At 42.6% G+C, this 19,942-nt stretch overlaps 1 protein-coding gene across 7 annotated transcripts in view; it reads left to right on the top strand.

Moving 5' to 3' along the window:
* Positions 1–19,942, top strand: part of MNAT1 (MNAT1 component of CDK activating kinase) — a 115,381-nt gene that overhangs the window by 12,119 nt on the left and 83,320 nt on the right. For all 7 annotated transcript variants that reach the window (XR_008209633.1, XM_052696270.1, XM_052696267.1 and 4 more), the window contains exons 2-3: positions 17,988–18,140; positions 19,781–19,854. Coding sequence is in view for 6 of the 7 variants with exons in the window: in XM_052696270.1 (XP_052552230.1) it covers positions 17,988–18,140; positions 19,781–19,854 (227 nt within the window). In the remaining variant the exon portion in view is untranslated. The remainder of the gene's footprint in view (positions 1–17,987; positions 18,141–19,780; positions 19,855–19,942) is intronic.

Below are 19,942 nucleotides of genomic sequence, written 5' to 3'. Positions count from 1 at the left end.
TTCCTGGTCCCTACAGTGTACCCCAGCAAGAGTATGGCTTTTTTTACCTTCTGAATCCTGCCCTACCCAATTTGTAAGGCTTTCAGAGACTCTTGCCTTAATAGAAGAGATCTGGTTTGCATGATCTGATGTATCCTGAACAGGGAAGTAAACTTGCTGTTCCAGTCTGCTCCAGGCATTTTATAGAGCTGCTGGGCAGCATCAGACATGTATCAATGATGGACGTTTCCACTCAGTACTGATTGGTATATTTACTGAATTTCTGATGGCTAATTAAAAAGTTCAGATTCCTAATGAAAGTTCTTGTTTCCTAGCTATGCAGAGGAGAGCACTGGGGAAGAGGAGAGCTGTGTGGCAAGGCTGGTGATCCCGAAGATGAGCTCAGTTCATCAGATGTTTGAACACCCATGTAGTCCATAGGAGCAGTGAGGTTCCTCATGTAGCAATTCCTTTCCTGATCACTATTTATTTTCACTCCTGAAATGCGTGCATCTTTTCTGATGGTTGCTTCTCTATGAAGTCATTTACTTGATGCAGTTTATTTAAGGTAAATTGGTAGCAGTAAGGTAGGAGTTTGTCTTAAGAGTCACTTTTCATATTTGGCTGGGACTATTCGCAGTAGAGACTGAAGGTATTTGAGAAAGAACAGTGTGTGTTTGATCTGTTTCTAAACTTTACTAGTTCAACAGTCTTAAATGACTCTCTGTCATCTTGTCCTGAGTGACACCAGCTATTTTACTTGTCAGTCTCAAGTGTGACCTGCTGTCTGGGGCAGCTTTTTACTGTGATTTTGTAATAAATGCAACCTTATTATGATGAGAAAAGTTTTTTGCAAGCTTGGAGGAACTTCAGCAAAAACTTACTTTTTACTTTCCTAATTTCTGCAGTTTTTTTTTTTTTTTTTCCCAGATGCTTTAAGGAAAATTCCTTTTTATGTGGGGGCTCTTATGGTATATACTAATTGCACATACAAACTATGTTCCAACCTTTGTTTGGGATTCCAGAGCTCAGAAGTTAGGAAATATTAGAAAAAGGTTTTCTTGTTCAGATTGAGCTTGGTTTCTCTGTATATATGATAACATGATTATTGGCATGGAATGCTGTTTTTTAAAAATCTTTTAGGAGTTTATTTTGTACCATATTCAGAGAACATTTTCATCTTTATTTGATAGCCAAGTATCTACTGGACATTATCAAGCATCTGTAATGAATAATAAGCTTGTTCATTTCTTCCCTTTCTCATGGTACACAGTGACTCTGTGTACAAAACCTTTTATGCTTATGTTTCTCATGTGATACAAAAGCACTGATGAGAAGAATCGAGATTTTACAGGGTTCTCAGAAGTGTTCTCTGGGGGAGTGTTAGAACTTTGCCACTTACCCTTTTATTTTCCAACAACTTCCTTCTACAGCAAACAAAGATGAGCATTTGAGAGCCTCATCATGGTGAAGAGTGTTAAAGCTGGACTGTGTTGATTCTAGGAATAGCTACTGGGCATTCCAGAAAAGGTATTTGTGTTCATTAAGGTAATTATATTTCAACCTTGCAGTACAGTTTTTAAGGTTTTAAAAGGTTTTATTTAGTGTTATGACATGGAGCACATAGGTGACAGGTAACTTGTGTAAAACAGTGTTCTGGGCAGCTAATGCACTGGGTCATCTCAGTGCTGCTGTGCAGTATTAAAGCTGAAATTTTGATCCTGGAGGAAGGGAAACTAAGATAAAAAGAAGCAGTAGAGTTTGAAAAAGAGTGGGATTAAGCTGGATATGGTGTCTTTTTTTTCCTTTTTTTCCCCCCTTGTTTCCCATTTGTTATGCCTTATGTCCCAACCCCACAAACAGTTACATCTGCATGTTGGAAAGGCAGCAAGCTGCAGTGCTGATGCAGGTACAGGGAGGAGGTGGGGATAAGCAACATCTGCTCTGTAACTGCCTCTCTGCCTTTCCTGTGGGTTCTCTTGTTTTCTGAGACTCTTTGGCAGTCATGCCCCTTCCCATGCAGGTTTTGTCTGTGCGTTTTTTAAGCTGAATCACGAAGAAGAAGGCTGTGCTCTGTCAAGCATCTGTGATTGTGCCCTTTTTGGCAGTACTGTTACTGCTTGTGCTCAAAACATTGAGGCTGCTTGTGCTCTGCTTCTGGCAAATACAAGCTTTTGATTGGACACGTATTTGCTTTGTGCATGAAGACTTTGTTGACCATGCCTTTTATGTATAAAGGTGACAGGAAGGAAAAAGATGAGCAGCAGTTTGGTAAAAAGTAATAAAAAGTAATAAAAGAAATTGCTGGACACATACATGGTGACTTCCAGTTGAGTCTTCATGGTAAGTCCAGCTCATTGAAATTCAGATATCCTCATTATTGCACGCTTGTCCTACCATGTGTTCCTACATTTGTTTTTTTGGCATTGAAAGGTGAGCCAGTGCAGGGCTTGATCCATTTGATGGTTTTCAACTGGATTAGCTCCTTATGCTGCTCCCAGGAAACTGAATACAAGCTTTAGGATGTGCATGAGGGCTGGGAAGCCAGATCAGCCTAGATTTGAAAGAAGGATGAGCTACTGTAGGGCTACACTGCACCTTGCAATTGTAGCCATAGGTGATGCTGGGTAAAAATAACCGTATGCAGTGTTGACGCGCTTCCTTGATGATGGTTTCAGCCCCGCACCAGGAGGTCGGCAGTCCTGGTGGTGTTGGTTCAACATGAGTTAACCATGTAGCTATTGGCAGCCATGCCCCAAAACTTTGGATGTTGGATGATCCCACACAATTTCCCCTTTGCATTCGGTGGGGGTTAATGTGTTTGCTTTAGTTGACAGCCTGAGCGTGCAGAGGCTCAGGTTTTTTTTTTGTTTTTTTTTTTTTTGCTCGAACGCTGTACAGCTTGGATTTGGATTTGGCTTAAACAAATCACAAGCAACCATCTCTTTGTATTGTGTAAAGCTTATGTTCCTGAGAATGAAAAGATCATTTGTGGATTACTGGAAGTGCCGCAGTTTGGAAAGAGCTATGCTGGGGAAGATGCAACTTTTTGCTTGGAAGCATGGCCAGAGTTTTTCAGGTCTCTTCGTAGCCCTTTCAAAGCTGGAGCAAAGGGATTCATTTCACATTGGTCTCCTGGTGTTGTCAGCAGTGTGAATGAGGTTTGTGTGCTGTGTTATCCAGGATGATCAATGTGTGGTACTTCGTGTGAGCGATGATTTTCATTTTGCCTGTTTTTCTTCCCTACGTAAACGGAAGGGAAGACAATGCAAAGCAGAATGTGTTTTGATTGTGGTGGGACTGACCATGAAGCAAGTCTGATATTTGATGCGTCGTGGCTGCCATCACAACATGTTACTTCTGCAGACTTCTTTTAAGCATTTTTCACATTGGTAGCTGAAAAACCCTTGCAGTCTCAGCTCATGATGGCTTTGCACAGGGTAAGGCGAGAGCCTTGAATTAGCTATAGTGTGAAAGGCAAACAAATTTGAGGGCACAGTGTGAACAAGAAAATCACAGTTTCTCCATGACTTGTTTAATGCAGCATCTCTCACTGGAGTGCTTGCTTTGTTACGTGTGTTCTTTTCTCAGTGGAGTGGCAAGGTGGGATGGAGAGTAACGCTGAGTTTAGGTGATTGTGTTTGTGGTTCTTAAATCTCTGCTGTTTATTGTTCTGCTCTTAGAGTAGGGATGGATCTTGGGAGTGTTTTGTGTGCATGCAAGTCATTGCTGCCTGTGGTTGGGAAGCAATCCCACAGCTCTTACCTGCTGTGTGCAGCTGCAGAGAAGGACAAGGAAAAGTCACGCTGCCTTTAGCTTCCTGAAAGTACTTTGTGTCCCTGGAGTGCAAAACTTGGGGTCTCTGCAAAGGATAATGGATGCCGTACAGGTGAGTCAGCCTTTTGTGCAGAGGTCCAGGTGCTTGACTTATTTTCAAGCTTGCATGCTAGGACACACACTGGCATTCATCACATTCGTAAACACCGCTTCAAGTTGAGGAAGGCTTTTGTCTTCTAACCTGTTTTCCTGGGTGCTCTGGCAGTGATCGGCGTGACGCATTTTCCCCAGGTGGCATCAGCAGCCTGTGAAAAGCTGCAGGAAGCATTTCTGCCATGCGACCTTTGGAGCAGGGTGATCTTCAGGCAGGACGAGCAAAGTCCCAAAAATAGAAACCAAAAATACAGTTATCTATAGTTGTGCCTTGAGGACAGGGAACGTGGGCTCCGTGTCTTCAGGCATCCCTTTGGGCAGTGTGGTTCTTCTGCTTGTTTCTGCTCTGTGTGAATTTGATAGTTGATAAGTAATTCCTGCAGCACAGGAAGCAGTGGTGATTTTCTGTTTGTTTGTTTCCTCAGTGGTGGAAAGACCCTTACTGGTATTGCTGAGTGGAACAAAGTGGAGTTGTAGCCTGGTGTGCCGAGTTTAGACTTTCACTTCTTTGAAGCAGTTTCCCTTTAATGTATGTTATTCCTTTATAGCTTTTCTTTTTGAATAAGACTAGAATACTTACATCTGCGGTGAAAAAGTGGAAAGCAGTTCTTGATCAGTTTCCCCTCCATGTTTAGTGTAAGTATAGCCTTGCTGCTAGGATTGCTTGCAGAAAGGAATGCTGGGCAGCCCTAAATCCACACTGGCTTCCTAAGTAAAACAAAAGCTCTGCAGTTACATAGGAATTACTCAGTGCATCTAATAAGAATCTTCTCAGGTGTTTAATCTGTTCCTTGATTTTTCTCTTCTCCTTTCTGTGTAGTGTGGATGTTTGTGCTTGCCCTCTGTAGGCCGTTGTCTTGCGGGGCTTGAGTTTGTGAATGATAATGAAGTCTGGTTTTAAGCACTGATGTACCTGTGGGGCTGTTCAAATGAGAAGTATGGCGTGGAATCCAAAGCCCTGAAGCCCACCAGAGGTTGTCGTTTTGTTTTCCTTCCTTCCTTGGCCTCCTCCATTCCCAGTGGGCTATGAAACAAACTCTCCTCTCCAGCAGTTGCCTGAAGGATTAGACCAGATTTTTTTTTTTGAAGTAGTAAAATAGATCTGAATATAGTCAACTTCTGACATGTTATGTCTGAGAAAGTTAAAATGAGTCTATAGGCTGTAAACTGTTGTGTAGCCAGCGGTGAAGTATTGAGTTTTAACACGCCTCTTGAATGGGTACCCCAGGGATGGAAAAAGTGACTGAACTGTATATTGTCAAAAACAAAGAGCAACTTTTGGTTTGGCTGCTTCGTGGACCACTTAGCTCCACTTGAAACTGGTTTTGCTATAGATTGCTGCTGCAGGAGCAGTTTGTCCTTAGTGTCAGCTGCTTGCTGTGTGGGTGAGGGCACGGTGCAGGTGCTGCTGGCACTTGGGGCTGTTTGTGCCCTCAGTGAGAAATTCCTGCCTCTCCAGCAGAACCAAAACATGCTATTATCTTATTAGTGCATTCACTCTTAATGCCTTAGCCCGCATTACACTTTAAGCTACCTTTATTATGTACATTCCCACAGTTTTAACTCTTTATCATTTAAAGCTCACGAGAAATTGAGTGAGACTTAATTCCACCCATAGAGTATTGATAAGAGTTCGGTGTGATTGTATCTGTGTGATTGCAGGCTGAGAGGTGTAAGCATTAACGTCAGGCCTTCAACAGACAAGGAGAGGCAGGAGATTGCTTCTGCTGCCCCTTCCTCCATGGGAGCACCTTCAGACAAAAGGTGAACGTTGACCGACAGTGACATTAAATCTACGTAAGGGCTGATCAGCAAGGAAGTTTTCCCTGCCCTGTGTTTTAATAGCTCTAATTTTTCTTAAAGAACACATGGTGTGCTTCCATTCCATCATTTGAAAGTTTTGCAGCCAACTTTTTGGCAGTTTTGCCGACTATTGTATAAATTGCTATTAGAAGTGATATTTTTGTGGGGTTTTTTTTGTGTGTAAGCATATACATCCTTAAACCACCTGAGTCATGCATTCTATTTTTAATATACAATGGTTTTGAAGACTCAGTGTGCCAGGATTGGTGCTGATGTAGTGTGAATGAGGTGACATGTAGGGCCTCCTTGAAGGGGGGAAAAAGAAGGGCCAGTTACATGCTCTGTGGGATCACTGAATTCATTTACACGTGTATTTTTTTCTAATGAGCACAACAGGCAGGAAATTGTTTTGGGGCTGACAACCCCTGCCTGCACCCCACTGAGCTGCATTGCTAGAGGAAGGTGACCGTGGTGGGACAGCAGGTTTGGGCTGGTCTGTTGAACACCACTGTGAGTAGAACTGTGTTGCTTCCCACCTTGAGTTAAGCCACTTCGATAATGTGATCCATCCTCTGATTTTTATTTATTTATTTATTTTAAGGCCAAACATATTTTTTACAGGGGAATTTTGTTCAACTGGTTAACCCTGTATGTTAGATTCTGTGAGTGCCACCAAACTTGTTTTACAGGGTTCTCCAAGAAAACCATCCGGCATGGGATTCCAGTCTATGCAGTTGAACAGTAATGTAACAGTAACACAACAGTCTGCATGTAGCTGCTCTTCAGATTCAGCTGTTGTGCAACAGCCTCATAGTCACCAACTGCAGCTCCTGTACTGGGTTCTGGCTTCTTGGGGTCTGCACAGCTTCTGTGCGAGCTTTGGGATCTACAGGCAGCCTGTGCCTTTCTCACATCTGGATCCCTTTATGATTTGTGATTGGTAAACCTGGCTATGTCCTTTGTGGAAGTGGGTAAGATGGTGGATTTCCTGGAGAGTGCTGCAATGCTAAGCTTGTGCTTCCAGGTTTGAGGAGAACAGAGGTTTGTGCGGAGAGAGAACCTCAGCCAACAGACTGAAAACCAGTCCTGAAGAAGCCTTGTTTGCCCAGGGTGTCCCTGCTGGACATCAGTAGCAAATTGTGCTTAAAGTTTGCAGGATTGAGCCCAATAATTCACTCATATATAATGCTCTGAAATGATGATAGTAAATAATTCAGAGTCTGGAATCTCCTTACAGATTCATTTTGTAGTCAAGAAAACTTTATGCTTTGTGTACACAGTTTGCTCTGGCCTACTTTTGGAGTGGGCACCTCCACAGTGTTAGAAACTGGTGAGATTCCTCATTTCAGGGCGTCCTGTCCTTTGTGTTTTGAGGTTTCTTTGCTGGACCCCCAACCTGTTGGTCAAACAATATAGAGGGCTGTTGCTTTTCTGAAGGATCTGCAGAACCCCAGATTTGCTTGGAGAATGACTTACTATTCAAATATCACTGGGAGCATTTGAAAACCATAGAACTGTGTGTTCAAAGGCTTCCAGTCTTTCTAGGGATATGTGCTCAAGGCTATATTCTCCTGATTAGTTTTAATTTGACTGCTTTTAGCAGTGCTAGATAGTATCAAGTGTTTATCGTGTGCAGTTTATGTGGATAAGGAAAGTAATAGCAGCTGTTTCTCAGACTGGGAACAATGTTTTTAATGCAGCTGTTGTGATCCCAATACAAAATAGGTGCACAGATCTCTGTAATTATGAACAGCGTGGTGTTTATGAGAAAACCTGCAGCATTGTTGAAGGCTTCGCAGCTGATGTTTGGGTGAAACAGATAAGCTCAAGTATTGTCTAGAACTGATCATCTATGTCTTGGGGTGTTTGTTTCCTTGTGTATTTTTGACAGCCCTGTACTCAATCAGTGGGGACCTGTGGGGTGGCAGAGCTGTGCTGCCTGAGCAGTGATGGCTGTGGGTTGGCTGTGAGCCACACAACCACCCAACAGTTCTGTGCTCCAACACGTAAAGAGGAGCAGATCTGTGGTGGACAAAAATGAGAATGTGAAAAGCTGGGGGGAGATGCAGCTGTGTGCTCCCCTGCCCGTGTCCTGGGTTGTCTCTTGTCTGAGTGCTTGCATCCACTGCAGGGTAACAGCTCTGGGTGTGCTGATCTGTGAGCTTTGTGGCATATAATGCATGTGGATAGAAGCACAAACAAGAGTGCAATGCATCGTGCTGCTTCTTCTGTGCCACTAAAGGGAATAGAATATATAGCACATAACTCTTAGATGTAGCACATACATCGTCATCGTGATTAAATAGTTTGAGATGTGCTGCAACTTTGGGAAAATAATTTGTGTTACCTCTTTGGTGAGTGAAATATTTGCTTACTTTGTCATGTTTGATAACCTTTGAAGGTACCTCCAGCTTTATGGAACAGGGCTGGGTTTTTGTCCCCTACAGTCTTTAGGAAATGTTTGAGATGCCCGTGCAGCTAATGAAGGCATGTGTCCTCCTTGTTTTTGTTTAATACCTTCCTCTATGAAGAGCTGCACTGGGTATGACCACTTTCCTTGCTTTCAGAAGTTTTGAGTAGTAATAACAAGTTGGTATTAACCAACCTGGTTAATGTATTAAAATAGCAATTGCTGTTTGTTTTTAAGCTCAGAATCAAGGAAAAAATATGTGCTTTTTAAAAATTTTGATTTGATTTTAAGTGATTACATTTGCAATGCAAAGAAGTGCTTCCTAGCTGGCTTCAAGTAGGTTAGGATCTGTGCCACCCTTAAAAGGGAAATTGCAGACTGACCTGCTTGATGGCCAGCATAGGGAGAGGCTTTGCTCTTTTCTCTCTATTTAAAAAGAAAAAACTAAAAATGTTTATTTTTGAGATAGTTTCACACATTATATGTGATATATATTACATAATGCTGTATATATACACTACATGTTGTAGGATATTTCGAGACATCCCTGAAATATTTATCATGCTGTGTCCCACTAAGAATGTAATCTTAAGGTCTCCACTGTTTACGAAGCACAGTCTATATTTTACCTCATGCTGAGTAAAGATGTGATAATGGTTGTTTAGGGATTATGTGAAAATGAAGTGAGGAATGACCCTTAAAAATTGGTAGGAAGTAGGAGATTCCCAAATGAGAGGAGGGAGGGGGAAGCAGTTTGATTTGCTGCTGCTGGGGTTTTCTGAAGGATGCTCCTTTGCACGAATTCAGAGGAAAACGGAGTCTGGTGAGATTTAAAAAAAAAAAAAAAAAAAAAGCTTTATTTTTTCATTTCATTTTTTAAATTTTTAGAATAGAATCTGCTTGGTTACAGACAGTAGAGGAAATCTGTAAGTCTAACTTGCCTGTGCCATTTGGGGCAGATGTGCAGATATCAAATACTCTGTGGAAATGCAGGGGATGACCCCAGCGGGCCCTTCCAGCCCTGTCTGTGTGTGGTTATTTTCAAGTGAACTTGTTCAGCAAGCTGTGAGTTGCTTGTTAGATTTTTTTTTAGTGGTTGACTTGCCAAATACATACCATTTCATCTTACTTTTTTGTCTGTTTTCAAAAATGGATTTACACAAACCTTTCACTCTGTCATTTTTTTTTTCCTATTTTTCCTATGCCTTTCACTTGAAAAAGTCCTCACCCAAACCTGTCAAGGATTGAGTCGTGGTGTAGGTGCAAGATGGCAATAAAATGTCGGTCCTTTTTATTTTCTTTAATGAACTTTTCTGCAGCTTTCAATATTAACCATAATTTAGGCTCAGCTCTGTCAGCTCTTTAAGGACAATGTCATTCTTTCGTCTCTCCCATTCTTTCACATTGTTACAGTAGAGGCAAGAAAGCTTCAGCAAGCCCCTCTGAACATGGCTGTAGGTCAGGCAAATAAGAACAGCCCAATCCATTGGAATTCTGGTAGAGAATTGGGGTTAAGTTACCTACGCTTACCTGGCAGACCGGAATCCTTACTGTTGAAAGGGTGCTGCTGCCTTTGGCCTGTCTCACCAATGGCAGCAGTGTTGAGAAGTGGTTTGTGCACTGAGTCCACATAGGGCTGATGAAGAGGAGGGAATGACGAGCTGCTGAGGCATGACCGCCACCTTTTGCTGCACAGAAACCATCCATCTAGACTTGTTTTGCTTCCAAGCTGAGACGTGTCGCAGTGCAAAGTGTACAGAAGTAAGCATCAGCTAATGTATATGGAAATATAATATGCATGTAATGCTAACATGCTTGAATATATATCTGTTGCTTATGTCTTAAATTGCTGTACTGTCTGAAATAAGATGGGCAAAGAATGCTTGCTCTCTTTCTTTGGTGCTATTTTATCAATTGCTAAGGTCAGACAAACTGAACGGTATGATTTTACTCTCTCTCCTTTTCCAGGTGACAAAAATTGACCCAAGTGAATCAAGCTTGGATCTCTGAGACATTCACACATCATGTTTTATGGCAGATAAGATAAATGATTTGGTTATTGATGGGAGAATATGGATCTGTGTTATTTAAGAAAGAGTGCTTCGGTTTGACGGTTAGGAGTTATTTCTGTTAAGAGCAGATGCTAGAACATCTGTGCTGTGCATGTTGTTGCTTTAAAAACAGAACTAGGACAAGCAGCTAGGGCCGTAGATAGGAATGAATGACCTCTTCTCAATTAGTAATTCAAATTGTCTTCAAGACACAACCAGGTCATGAAGTCTTCCTCATAAGCTTACTAAACTCCATTGTGATTTTTGCAGTGCTCCTCTTGGGAAGGATATTGATGAAGCAGCCGAGGGTACCCTCGAGTAAAGGAGGATGCTTATTAATCCTATTCTCTTTTCCTATGCTTCTGGATCAAGCTAAAAGAATGTCATAAAGCTTTGGGAGAGGGAAGGGAAGGACACGTTTTAATAGACAGCGTTGCGTGCTCTCGAATTCAAATCTTAGGAAGGAAACTTTTCATGCTGCCTCCCGGTACCTTGATGCTGGGTCTTGTTTCATCTCAAACAGCATCTCCTGGGGCTTGGCTCTGGGCATCTTCCACGTCAATTTGCTGTGGTTGCTTTCATGGGCACTTGTGAGGAAGTCTTTTCTAGGGGAAGTATTCCTCCAAGGGCTGAGATGTCGCATCTCAGATAGCCTGAAACACACTTTTAAAGCTGCCTGGAAATGTTGTAGGGTCTTTTCCTGGGAGACCTTCGGAAGCTGCCTGGATGCAGGCCTGGGAACCCTGAGCCAGAGGCACCCAGAGGGCCCTGCCAGCCTCAGCCATAATGTGATTCCATGTTGGACACTGTGGAGGGCCTTTTATTCTCAAAGCTTTCAAGGCTGTGTGCCTACATCAGCTTCAGTTGTTGCAGTGCCATCCTTGTTCTTTGCAGCCCAGCTGTTCTGCTTGTGTTCCATGCATGGCCTCAGCCAAGGGATCCCTGGCTGTGAGTACCAACTGTGCGTAAATACAGTGGTGCAAGCTGCCTGAATGTGAATGTTTTTTGTGGGATGCCCTGACCTGTCTGCAGGAAGCCTGGCTGCCAGACTTGTTGGGGCCTGGAGCTCGTTCATGGGTTCTTCTTGTTCTGCTTGGAGGTGGGATCTGCCAAGCTGTTGAGGTACGTGGCATTCCTCGTACAGCCCTTCACCATTCTTCTGGGTACTGGCATCCTCTGATGCTGAACACAACTCCCCTTCCAGCTTCAGCCTCCCTAAGGAATGATTCTGAAACATGTGTCTTTCGAGACCTCCATGGCATAGTTTGATATACGTACTGCTCTGACTGTGATTTTATATTTGGCAATATCCTGCTGAAGTGTTCTCACCCTCGTTGCTGGTTCCTGTTTTCACTTTGCCCTTTGCTATGTGCTGGCATAAGTATATGTGAGCTATGCGGTGAACCAAGTGGGTGAGTTTGTCTGGCAGAAAAAAAGACTCAGCAAATAACCGTATGGCTGCACAAGTGTTTGTTTCTGGCCTGTGAGAGATGGCAGCAGGGAAGGGACGTTGTGCAGCAGGGTGAAGGGAGATGAACAGCTTTGGAACTGCTGCTGCCTCAACACATAGAAATGCAAGTGTTGGCTTCCTCTGTTGAACATACAAAATCAAGGTTGTGAAGACGTTTGCTGCTCATGGGAACAGAAGATGGTGTCTCACAACTTATTTGGTCACTAGTTTTTGACAGCAATGAATGAAACTATTTATCTAAAACTACTTATCTGAAAGGAAATAGTTGATTGCTTTCTATCATAAAACAGCAGCTAGTACAGAGCACTTTGAAAGCACAATCTGCTGCGACTTTCAAGCCAAGGAAACCTAATGGTTCTTCCTTGTACGCTGCTCTTTGAGCACCAGCAGTGTTCTCAGTGCTGTCAGGACTGGAAGTTGTCTTTGTTCCAATAGACCGTTCTGTTTAGCTGTTACACAGTACATGTGTCCACGGTATCTCACTATGTTTGAATAGCTCAAGGAAACCAGACTGTGTAGCTTTTATGCTAAGGGTGAAATACAAGTCAGTGCTTTTGGCAGAAATTTGGCTTGGTTCCCCCCAAAGGCCGAGAGAGAAGAGCCAACATATGCAGAGCATTCAGCAGGTATACCTGCAAGAGATTGGTAAAGGTTTTGATTTTGAGAAATCTTGCTTTTGAGATGGTTTTTAAAACGCTTGCGTGCTTCCCATTGAGACCCCAGACCACTGTTGTTTTTATGGAAAACCTTGAGCATGTGCCCAGTTCTCTTGCAGATGTGTGTTGTATCAACTTTATCTTCTTACTGTCTGAGATTAGACGTGAAACGTGGGAGTGTCTTGTGACACTCAGTATTGTGGTCAGGATATCACATCATGCCTTTAATACCATTTTGATTTATTTTCCACTTTCTACTGTACAGCCTTATTTCCTTGTCTTGCTTCTACACGCTATTGTTTTAATTCAAGCAAAACATTTCTTGTGACTGCTTTGGGTCCCTAAAGTGCATATTTTCAATTATGTGTTTTAGTTTTTCAAGTGAGATTTCTGATATGTGCAGGTGTTCTATAAACCAATGCAAGTGAGCCAGCAAGGCCTGCCCACAGTGGTGCAGGAGTTCCTCTGATGTCAGAGATGGCAGCAGGGCAGCATGTCCTGTGTGGAGCTTGGTGTGAGAGCCTGAACTTGGGGACGACAAGCGTGTTTGTCCTGGGTGCTGTGAGCCAAGGGGCGCATTGAGCTGGACCCCGTGTGAAAGGTGTGTGCTTTGTAGGTTTAAGGCAGATGTGGGGAATTTCGTAATGGTGTCTCAGGGTCAGGTGTTTGTGGGCAGCTCCTAATCCTGGAAGCAACCAAGCCTGATCTATTGAGAACCTGAAGAACTTGCGAAAGTTCTTACTGAAAGAGAATAAAACAGAAGAAAAGTGTTATTGACATAGTTGAATTATTGTTTTAGTGCATGTGTTTGCCCAGTCGGCTGTAATGGATTTGAAGTCGTTATTCTGGTGCATTGGGTAAGTTCTCTATCGATTTTGGTATGCCTAGTCATTGTGAAAACATTTATTTCTCAATGCTGTGCAGCTGCTTGCGAATTGTCAAGAATTGGTCTTTCAAGTATTGGCTTGTCATCTCGACTCAATTGAGATAAATGTGCCATAAGATACGTTTTCATTATTGTGTGCTTAACTGATTATGCAGCAGTATCTCATGAAGAACCACTTTTATTCAAACATCAGTGGAAATATTTTCTATGTGCTTAAGGGGTCCAAAAAGAAAAAAAAAAAAAAAAAAAAAAAAAGTCTGGTGTTCTGCGTTAGTTAAGTTTCAGTTTGCTGCAAAACTCCCTTATCAGGTCCCAGCCACTTGAAATGGTTTTGTAATGGAGATGTTGAAACACAATGGCTGGTGGAAGTGTTTCTGTTGATCATTAATTCATGCCCAGTGTCCTTTTTATTTTTTTATTTATTTACTGCTTTCGCTGCCACTCATTCAGGGCTGCAGTTCAACCGCAACCTGGTCTGCTTTCTGGTGAGTGCAGGTGGGATGAGCTGGGCTGTAGTGTTTGCAGAATGACCCGGACGTGTGTCTGGGTGTTTGGAAAATAGGGTTACCTGGGGCTGAGTGTCTTTGGAATTCTTGAGGTATCTGGGTTCATTTCACCTCTTTCTTTCTGCAGTATGGAGTAGAACTCGTCTGACAGAACAGCAGTGAAACAAAAGTCTATGCGTGCGTCCTTTTCCCCAAAGGTATAAATAGTCTAAAAGAAAGATGGTATGCTTGGCAGATGATGCTGAGAATTGACATGATACAGTTATAGACTGAGTACCAGAGCCTTTTTTTGTTGTTGTTGTTATACTCTGTTATTTACAAGAGGGATTAAGATCAGCTCTCTAGGGTCTCAGTATTCTTGTGGGGGAAAAAATAAATTGGAAGTGGTTTCTGAAGTTCAGGCTTGCAGTGCATGTTACTGTGGGCTGAGCAGAGAGGGGCTGCAGGCAACTGAATATAGCTTATAAAGTATTACATTCTCATCTGTTGGTGGATGGAACTGTGATTTCTGCCCATAACCTGAGATGTCTTACTGCCATAATGGGCTCTCTGACATGTGCCATTGCAGTCACACTTTCTCTTCTCTCTGGTTTTGATCCCTAACCTGTAATGTAGCATTCAACAAACTAATTGCTTTCGTTTGGATCCCAGAGCTGCTTGGATCAGTGAAAGTTCGTCATTGCTGCAGACTCCAAGAAGCAGCTGCATTCTAGGATGTACCTCTTAGTCCATCAACTTGGTTTTGGAAAAGAAACCTGCAATGGCCAATTTCAAATAGTAGATGAGCTCTTGGCTATGTGGTGGAAACCTCTGTGGGTTCTGAGCACTTGCTCAACGTACTGGAGGTTGTGAAACAAACAGGTCTGATGGCTGCATGCTCCACACTGTGCCACTTACAGGATGTCCTTACAGGACTCAAAATAGTCTGATCTGAGCTGAACAAAAAGCCTGTGAATGTTCTTAGAAGCCTCTTTGATTTAAAAATGGGGATGTCTCTCTAAGCTTTCGCATGTGGTTGTTGGTCCTGTTTGTTTTTAATGTTCCCTGTCTGTAAATCAAGGATCATTCCATTTCTGTAAGTAAATTTCCATCTGACATCAGAATTGAGGAACAAGTGAAAACACATCTTTATTTATTTATTTTTGCTGATACTTTCCATTTTATTTGTTTGGAGTTCGTCTTGGCTCTGTACAGAAGACTGTATCATTATGTTTTTAATCTAAACTTTTCCATAGTAGAGAGGATGGTTTGTTTTGCCTGTTAGTTTAAATTACAGAAACATCTTGGTTATAAAAGCTGAAAAAGAGGGCCTTAGAGATTCTGAATACTTGATTCTGTTTAACGAGCGTACCTACTAAAAATAGCCCTTGTGAAGAAGGTCAGTAACTCATTCTTTAATATTCCCAGTCAACAGCAAGAGCAATAAAGATTTTCTTTCTGAACTGATTAATGGCTGCGTATCAAAGCCCTGAAAATTTTTTGCTCCGGTCAGCAGAATCTGAAATTTAAAAAGGGAGGGTATTTAGTGCTCTGCTTGTGAGAATGGCTCTTCCTTCATTCTGTTTTGTTTGCTCTCTTGCCAGCCAAGCTAGAAAAATAAGCAGTGCTGTGGAGCTGCACTTGCGTTGGGCCATCCTCGTCTGTTTGGATGTGCCGGGGGCTCCCCTGCTTATCTCTTGTCCTCCCTGCACGGAGTTTGTGAGTGGAAGAACTTCTGCTCTTTTTCTGCAATGCGTTCAAAACATTTTTCGTATGATCCTGAAGGCCCTGAGCACTGAGATGTGTGTAAGGCGTGCTGTGCTTTGTGCAGCGGTGCTGCCAAACCGCTGAGCTGCTTTAGTGCTGCTGTCCTCAAAAATGTGCATCGCTGCAGACTGCTTAGGCTGAGCCGTGCCTTCCTGGGGATGAAAGGGAGAGCAAATACGGAGCAAACCGATGTCCGGTGTACTGCCATTTAGTATCCTGTCGTGGATACTTTGTTTTTCCAAGAGATGAAGTGGGCTCCCTTGCCAGGAATTTCGGAGATGGCTTTTCTCCTCCAGGGGCGAGGAGGAGTTGTGGGACCCATCGTGTGTCCATCACTGGGGCATAGACAGCTCTGCTGGGATTGAGTCTAAATGGGTGCATTAAACCTATGGGGAGATGGAGAGAAGGCAGGGCTTGGGCTTGGTCCCGTCCTGGCCCGTATAACTGCTTCTGTGTTCAAAAGGAATGAATATAAGCATGGATGTGTGTGAGTGAGAAAGAAGTCAATCACCTGATATGGGATTCCCCTTGTGAAGTTTGTACTCATCTTTTTTTTTTTTTAAAAAAAATATTTTTTAATGTGATTTTTATAGGAAAGCAGCTTTTCTAGCCTTAGGAGCTCTGCTCCCAGTTTGGGCAGGCACTGAAGCACTTGCATGGAGTGCTTGTGCAAGGAGGGGTGTTTTCCCTAGCTGGGTCCTGCGTAAACTTGAAATGTCTTTGATTTGGGGAAGAGAGGGGGGGAAAAAGGTGAAGTAGTTTCAGGTGCTACTGTCTGTGCATAACATCTCGCACAGGGAGACCCTGTTCTGTTGGTCCTTAGGCAACACTGTGATAAAAACAAATCAAACACCTGTGCTTGGATCCTCTTGCCAAGTTCTGGAGCTTTGCTCACCTTTTTTTATAACTTAAAAATAGGAAGGAGGAGACAAGGTTGTTTTTTTTTTCTTTTTTTTTTTTCTTCTTTTTTTCTTTCCAAGTGCTGTAGTTGCTGTGTTGAAAGATGTACAAACAGCGCTGGCTGCCAGAATGAAGGAGACAGTGAAACTGTCCTTGTGTGCAGGGCTGCTGCAGGCATGGGCCGGTTGTGGGAAGGAGAAAGAGCCTTTTCTCTCTTTCATTTAGTGTTGCTTAACAGTGAGTTAAAACACCTCCCTAAAGCAGCCTGAGCTCATGTCCTCGTATCTTCTGACTTTCAGACATAGCATGCTGAAAAGTTTGCTTTTTCCCTTCCCAGCTAAAGTGTTTTTAAGTGCATTTGTTTCTCTAACCAGAGGAATGCCAGGGCAGGAAAACCTCTAGGTAAATCCAACATTTGCTCTTTAGTGCAGTCAGCTGCAAGATGCATTACAGAGCTGGAGTTCTACTTCTGTTAACAAACAAAATTGCAGTAATTTTTTTTTAAATTGTAGGATACAATCACAGTTCTCTTACACTTTCTAATCTCCCAAACAGCAGCTGAACAAAACTGGTTGGCAGTAGTCAGTTCTGCCTCTGTGTGTACTGGAACCAGTCTAGTTAGGAGCCGGTCCACGGGGTGGAAGTTCTGTTTAAGATCCTTTGCAACCACGTCAGTATTGCTTCCCTTGTTTAGATTTTGTGCTGAGTTGAAGGCACAGCACAGCCCTTAATGTACAACAGTCTTGGCTTCAATATGCCCAGGTTATAAATAGACACCCCTTGCCCCCCTTGGCAGTAGGAAATGACTGCAGCAGGTGTTGTCCTCTGCTAGAAATTTGCACTTATTCATACCCAAGTACTTTTTATACAGTAACCTAGCTCCTAGTGTGCTCTTCCTTTCTTAAATGCCTGCTGACTTGCTAGTTAGTGTCATGCTAAAATCTGAAATCTTCAGTAAGATAGAAGAAATAAAGCCCGAAGGTTGTTTTTATTGTTGTGCACCTCTGTAGGGCACTTATTTGTGTGCAATTTTGAAAGTATTAACAGCAAGTGTGGGAGAGGTGCAGAATGTCGGGCACAGGTAAAAATGGTGTAGGGATTCTTTTTGGTTCCTTTCTTCATATTGGACTGGAGTTCAGCTGGGTTTTTGCAGTAGTTCCTCCACAGTTATGCTGGTAAGGGCTTTGGAAGGCTCTGGGCAGGATCTGGTATCCCCCCTCGTGCTGAGAAAATAAACGGGGCTTTTTGTGTGGCAAGGTAGTGCTCAGAGTAAATAAGGATATTGCAGCCTGCTTGGTGTGAAATGAGTTTGGTGTCAATAAACAAACTTCCTCGTGACACAAAACCCATCATTGTGTTTGGATTAGCTTTCAGGCTCAGCAAAGAGGTGAAGCTGTTTGGGCAGGGTGAGTGAATGCCTTTGTGCTGCTGAGGTCGTTTCCTTCCAGGCATGGGGCAGAGTCCCTGCTTCTGTGCAGGTGTTGGATGCTTTGGGGAAGAACGGCGGAGTTTGATGTGACAGTGTGCAAAAAGTGAAAGAAAGGGGAGATGTGGTGCTCGTTTGGAGAGTGTGTGCAATAAAAAAAAGGGAGTCCAAGTCTTTCATTTGCAGTTTAACGTGTATGTGCCTCTACGTCCTTCTCCCTCAGATGTGAGAGCTGCGTGGAGCTGCTGTTTGTGAGAGGGGCTGGGAACTGCCATGAGTGCGATACGCCGCTGCGGAAGAGTAACTTCAGGGTGCAGCTCTTCGACGATCCTGCTGTTGACAAGGAAGTGGAAATCCGTAAGAAAGTGCTGAAAATGTGAGTGTCACCAGTCAAAAGATCAGAATATGGATCTGTTTCATGGCTCCCATTTTCAAAAATTGTCTTATTTTTCCTGTAGCAATTTAAAAACAAACCAATAAAAACTCCTAAAACCCAACACCAGAACTTGACTCCATTTAACGTTGAGGAATTATAGAGAATCTGATTTTGTGCAACGACTGAGGAATGAAGTCTCAACTTAGCCTGGAGGAACTCCTACTTAGTGTTAGAAAATGTTGGGTGTTTCTGTGTGGGGTATTTGGCAAAGACCTACCTCCCAAATGGAGATGATTTCATGCTGAGGACCACAGCTGCTTTCCCTTTGAAGGGGTGAACATGGGAGTGGGGCAGAATTAGGACCTGGATTGTTTTGTTGCCTGGGGACCTGTTTGGAGAACTGAAGGCTAGTTCCCTTCCAGATGAAAATGGGCAGAAGAGAGGCTGTTCACATTGTTTTCCACACAGCAATTTTTAGCAGAAACCTTTGCTTACAAGCACTGTGTTGCGAGACAGTCATGTGGATTTGAGAGCTCTTGGAGTTGAGATAATTGCATCTCAAATTGCATCTCATGTCTTGTGGCCATTAAACAATATTTTACAAGGAAAAAAGTAGTAGGCCACTTGATGAGTGCTAAAAGAAGGAGGGCTGATGGAATGTAGCAAACTTGGACAGAGATGTGCAAGAGGGAACACAGGTAAATCGTAAGCTTGGCAGCCTTTGCCTAAGACTTAGTGAAGACTTGAACTAAATGAATCTTATAATACTGCTGAGATGTAAGAGAATTGCTTCACTGAATACAAGATGCTGATGTGGAAAGTAATAATTTTGAGGTTTGATTATAAAGTCTACTGAAGCTAACAAAAGTTAAATTAGAATAAAGTCAACTTGATTGACTAAAGACAAAAAGAAGCATAGTTAGAACAGAAAATGCTGTAAAATACTTGGCCTGCTTGGATTTGCCAGATTAATTTTTAGTTCCCCTCCAAATTGGAACTGTGCCTGAGTTCTCAGAATTTGGTTTTTGTATTTCTAGGTGTCATGTGTCTTGGTCTGCTGCAGAGCAGGCAGAATCTCAGAGGCTACGTATCTTGATTTTGAGAGCTCGTCTGTGTTCTTACCAGACTTGTTGTCCCTTTTTTCCAGCTACAGAGAGTTGAATAAATGAGTTCTGGAAGGATCTATTGGTATGGAGTAAGATAATCATGTAGCACTTTGAGTTTGCTGCTGACATAAGCTTTCTTTTGTTGGCAAAAAGCCCTACTCGCTTTTTCGTACTTGTACAAAAAAAAGTTTTCTTGTGGGTGTTGCTGTTGTTTCTGCCTTCAGCAGGTTTTTCATGATGACAGGTTGGCTTGGAATAACAATGAACTAGGTTTTGTGCTTCTGTTTACCTGAACTGCTGAAAAAGGAGCCTACAAACAGTAGGGAAAGATAGCACTGATTTATACCAGACCGTCTCCTTTCCAAGCACTTCTGTCTCATTTTAAAGACTGTGTACGTTGGTCAGCTGTGGGAGCAACAAAGAACACTGTTGATAAAACTAGGTCAATACTTAATATGCTTGCAGCAAGAGCCTTGCTGAATTGAAATTTCATCTGTGTGCATTATACAAACGATTGTTTCTCCTTTCTCAAAGATACAATAAAAGAGAGGATGACTTTCCCAGCCTAAGTGAATATAATGATTTCCTGGAAGAAATAGAAGAAATAGGTAAGTCTTTATGCTTGCATTTTTGATGTGCTGTGCTCATGAGACCATAGGCCTTTATCTTGACAAGCTGCCTATGTCTAAGTTAGGT

This window comes from Tympanuchus pallidicinctus, unplaced genomic scaffold (genome assembly GCF_026119805.1).
Source record: "Tympanuchus pallidicinctus isolate F22 unplaced genomic scaffold, pur_lepc_1.0 scaffold3, whole genome shotgun sequence".
In the NCBI taxonomy this organism is placed as follows: domain Eukaryota; kingdom Metazoa; phylum Chordata; class Aves; order Galliformes; family Phasianidae; genus Tympanuchus; species Tympanuchus pallidicinctus.
The sequence above is the reverse complement of the archived record's forward strand: the minus strand, read 5'-3'. Positions and strand labels throughout refer to the sequence as shown.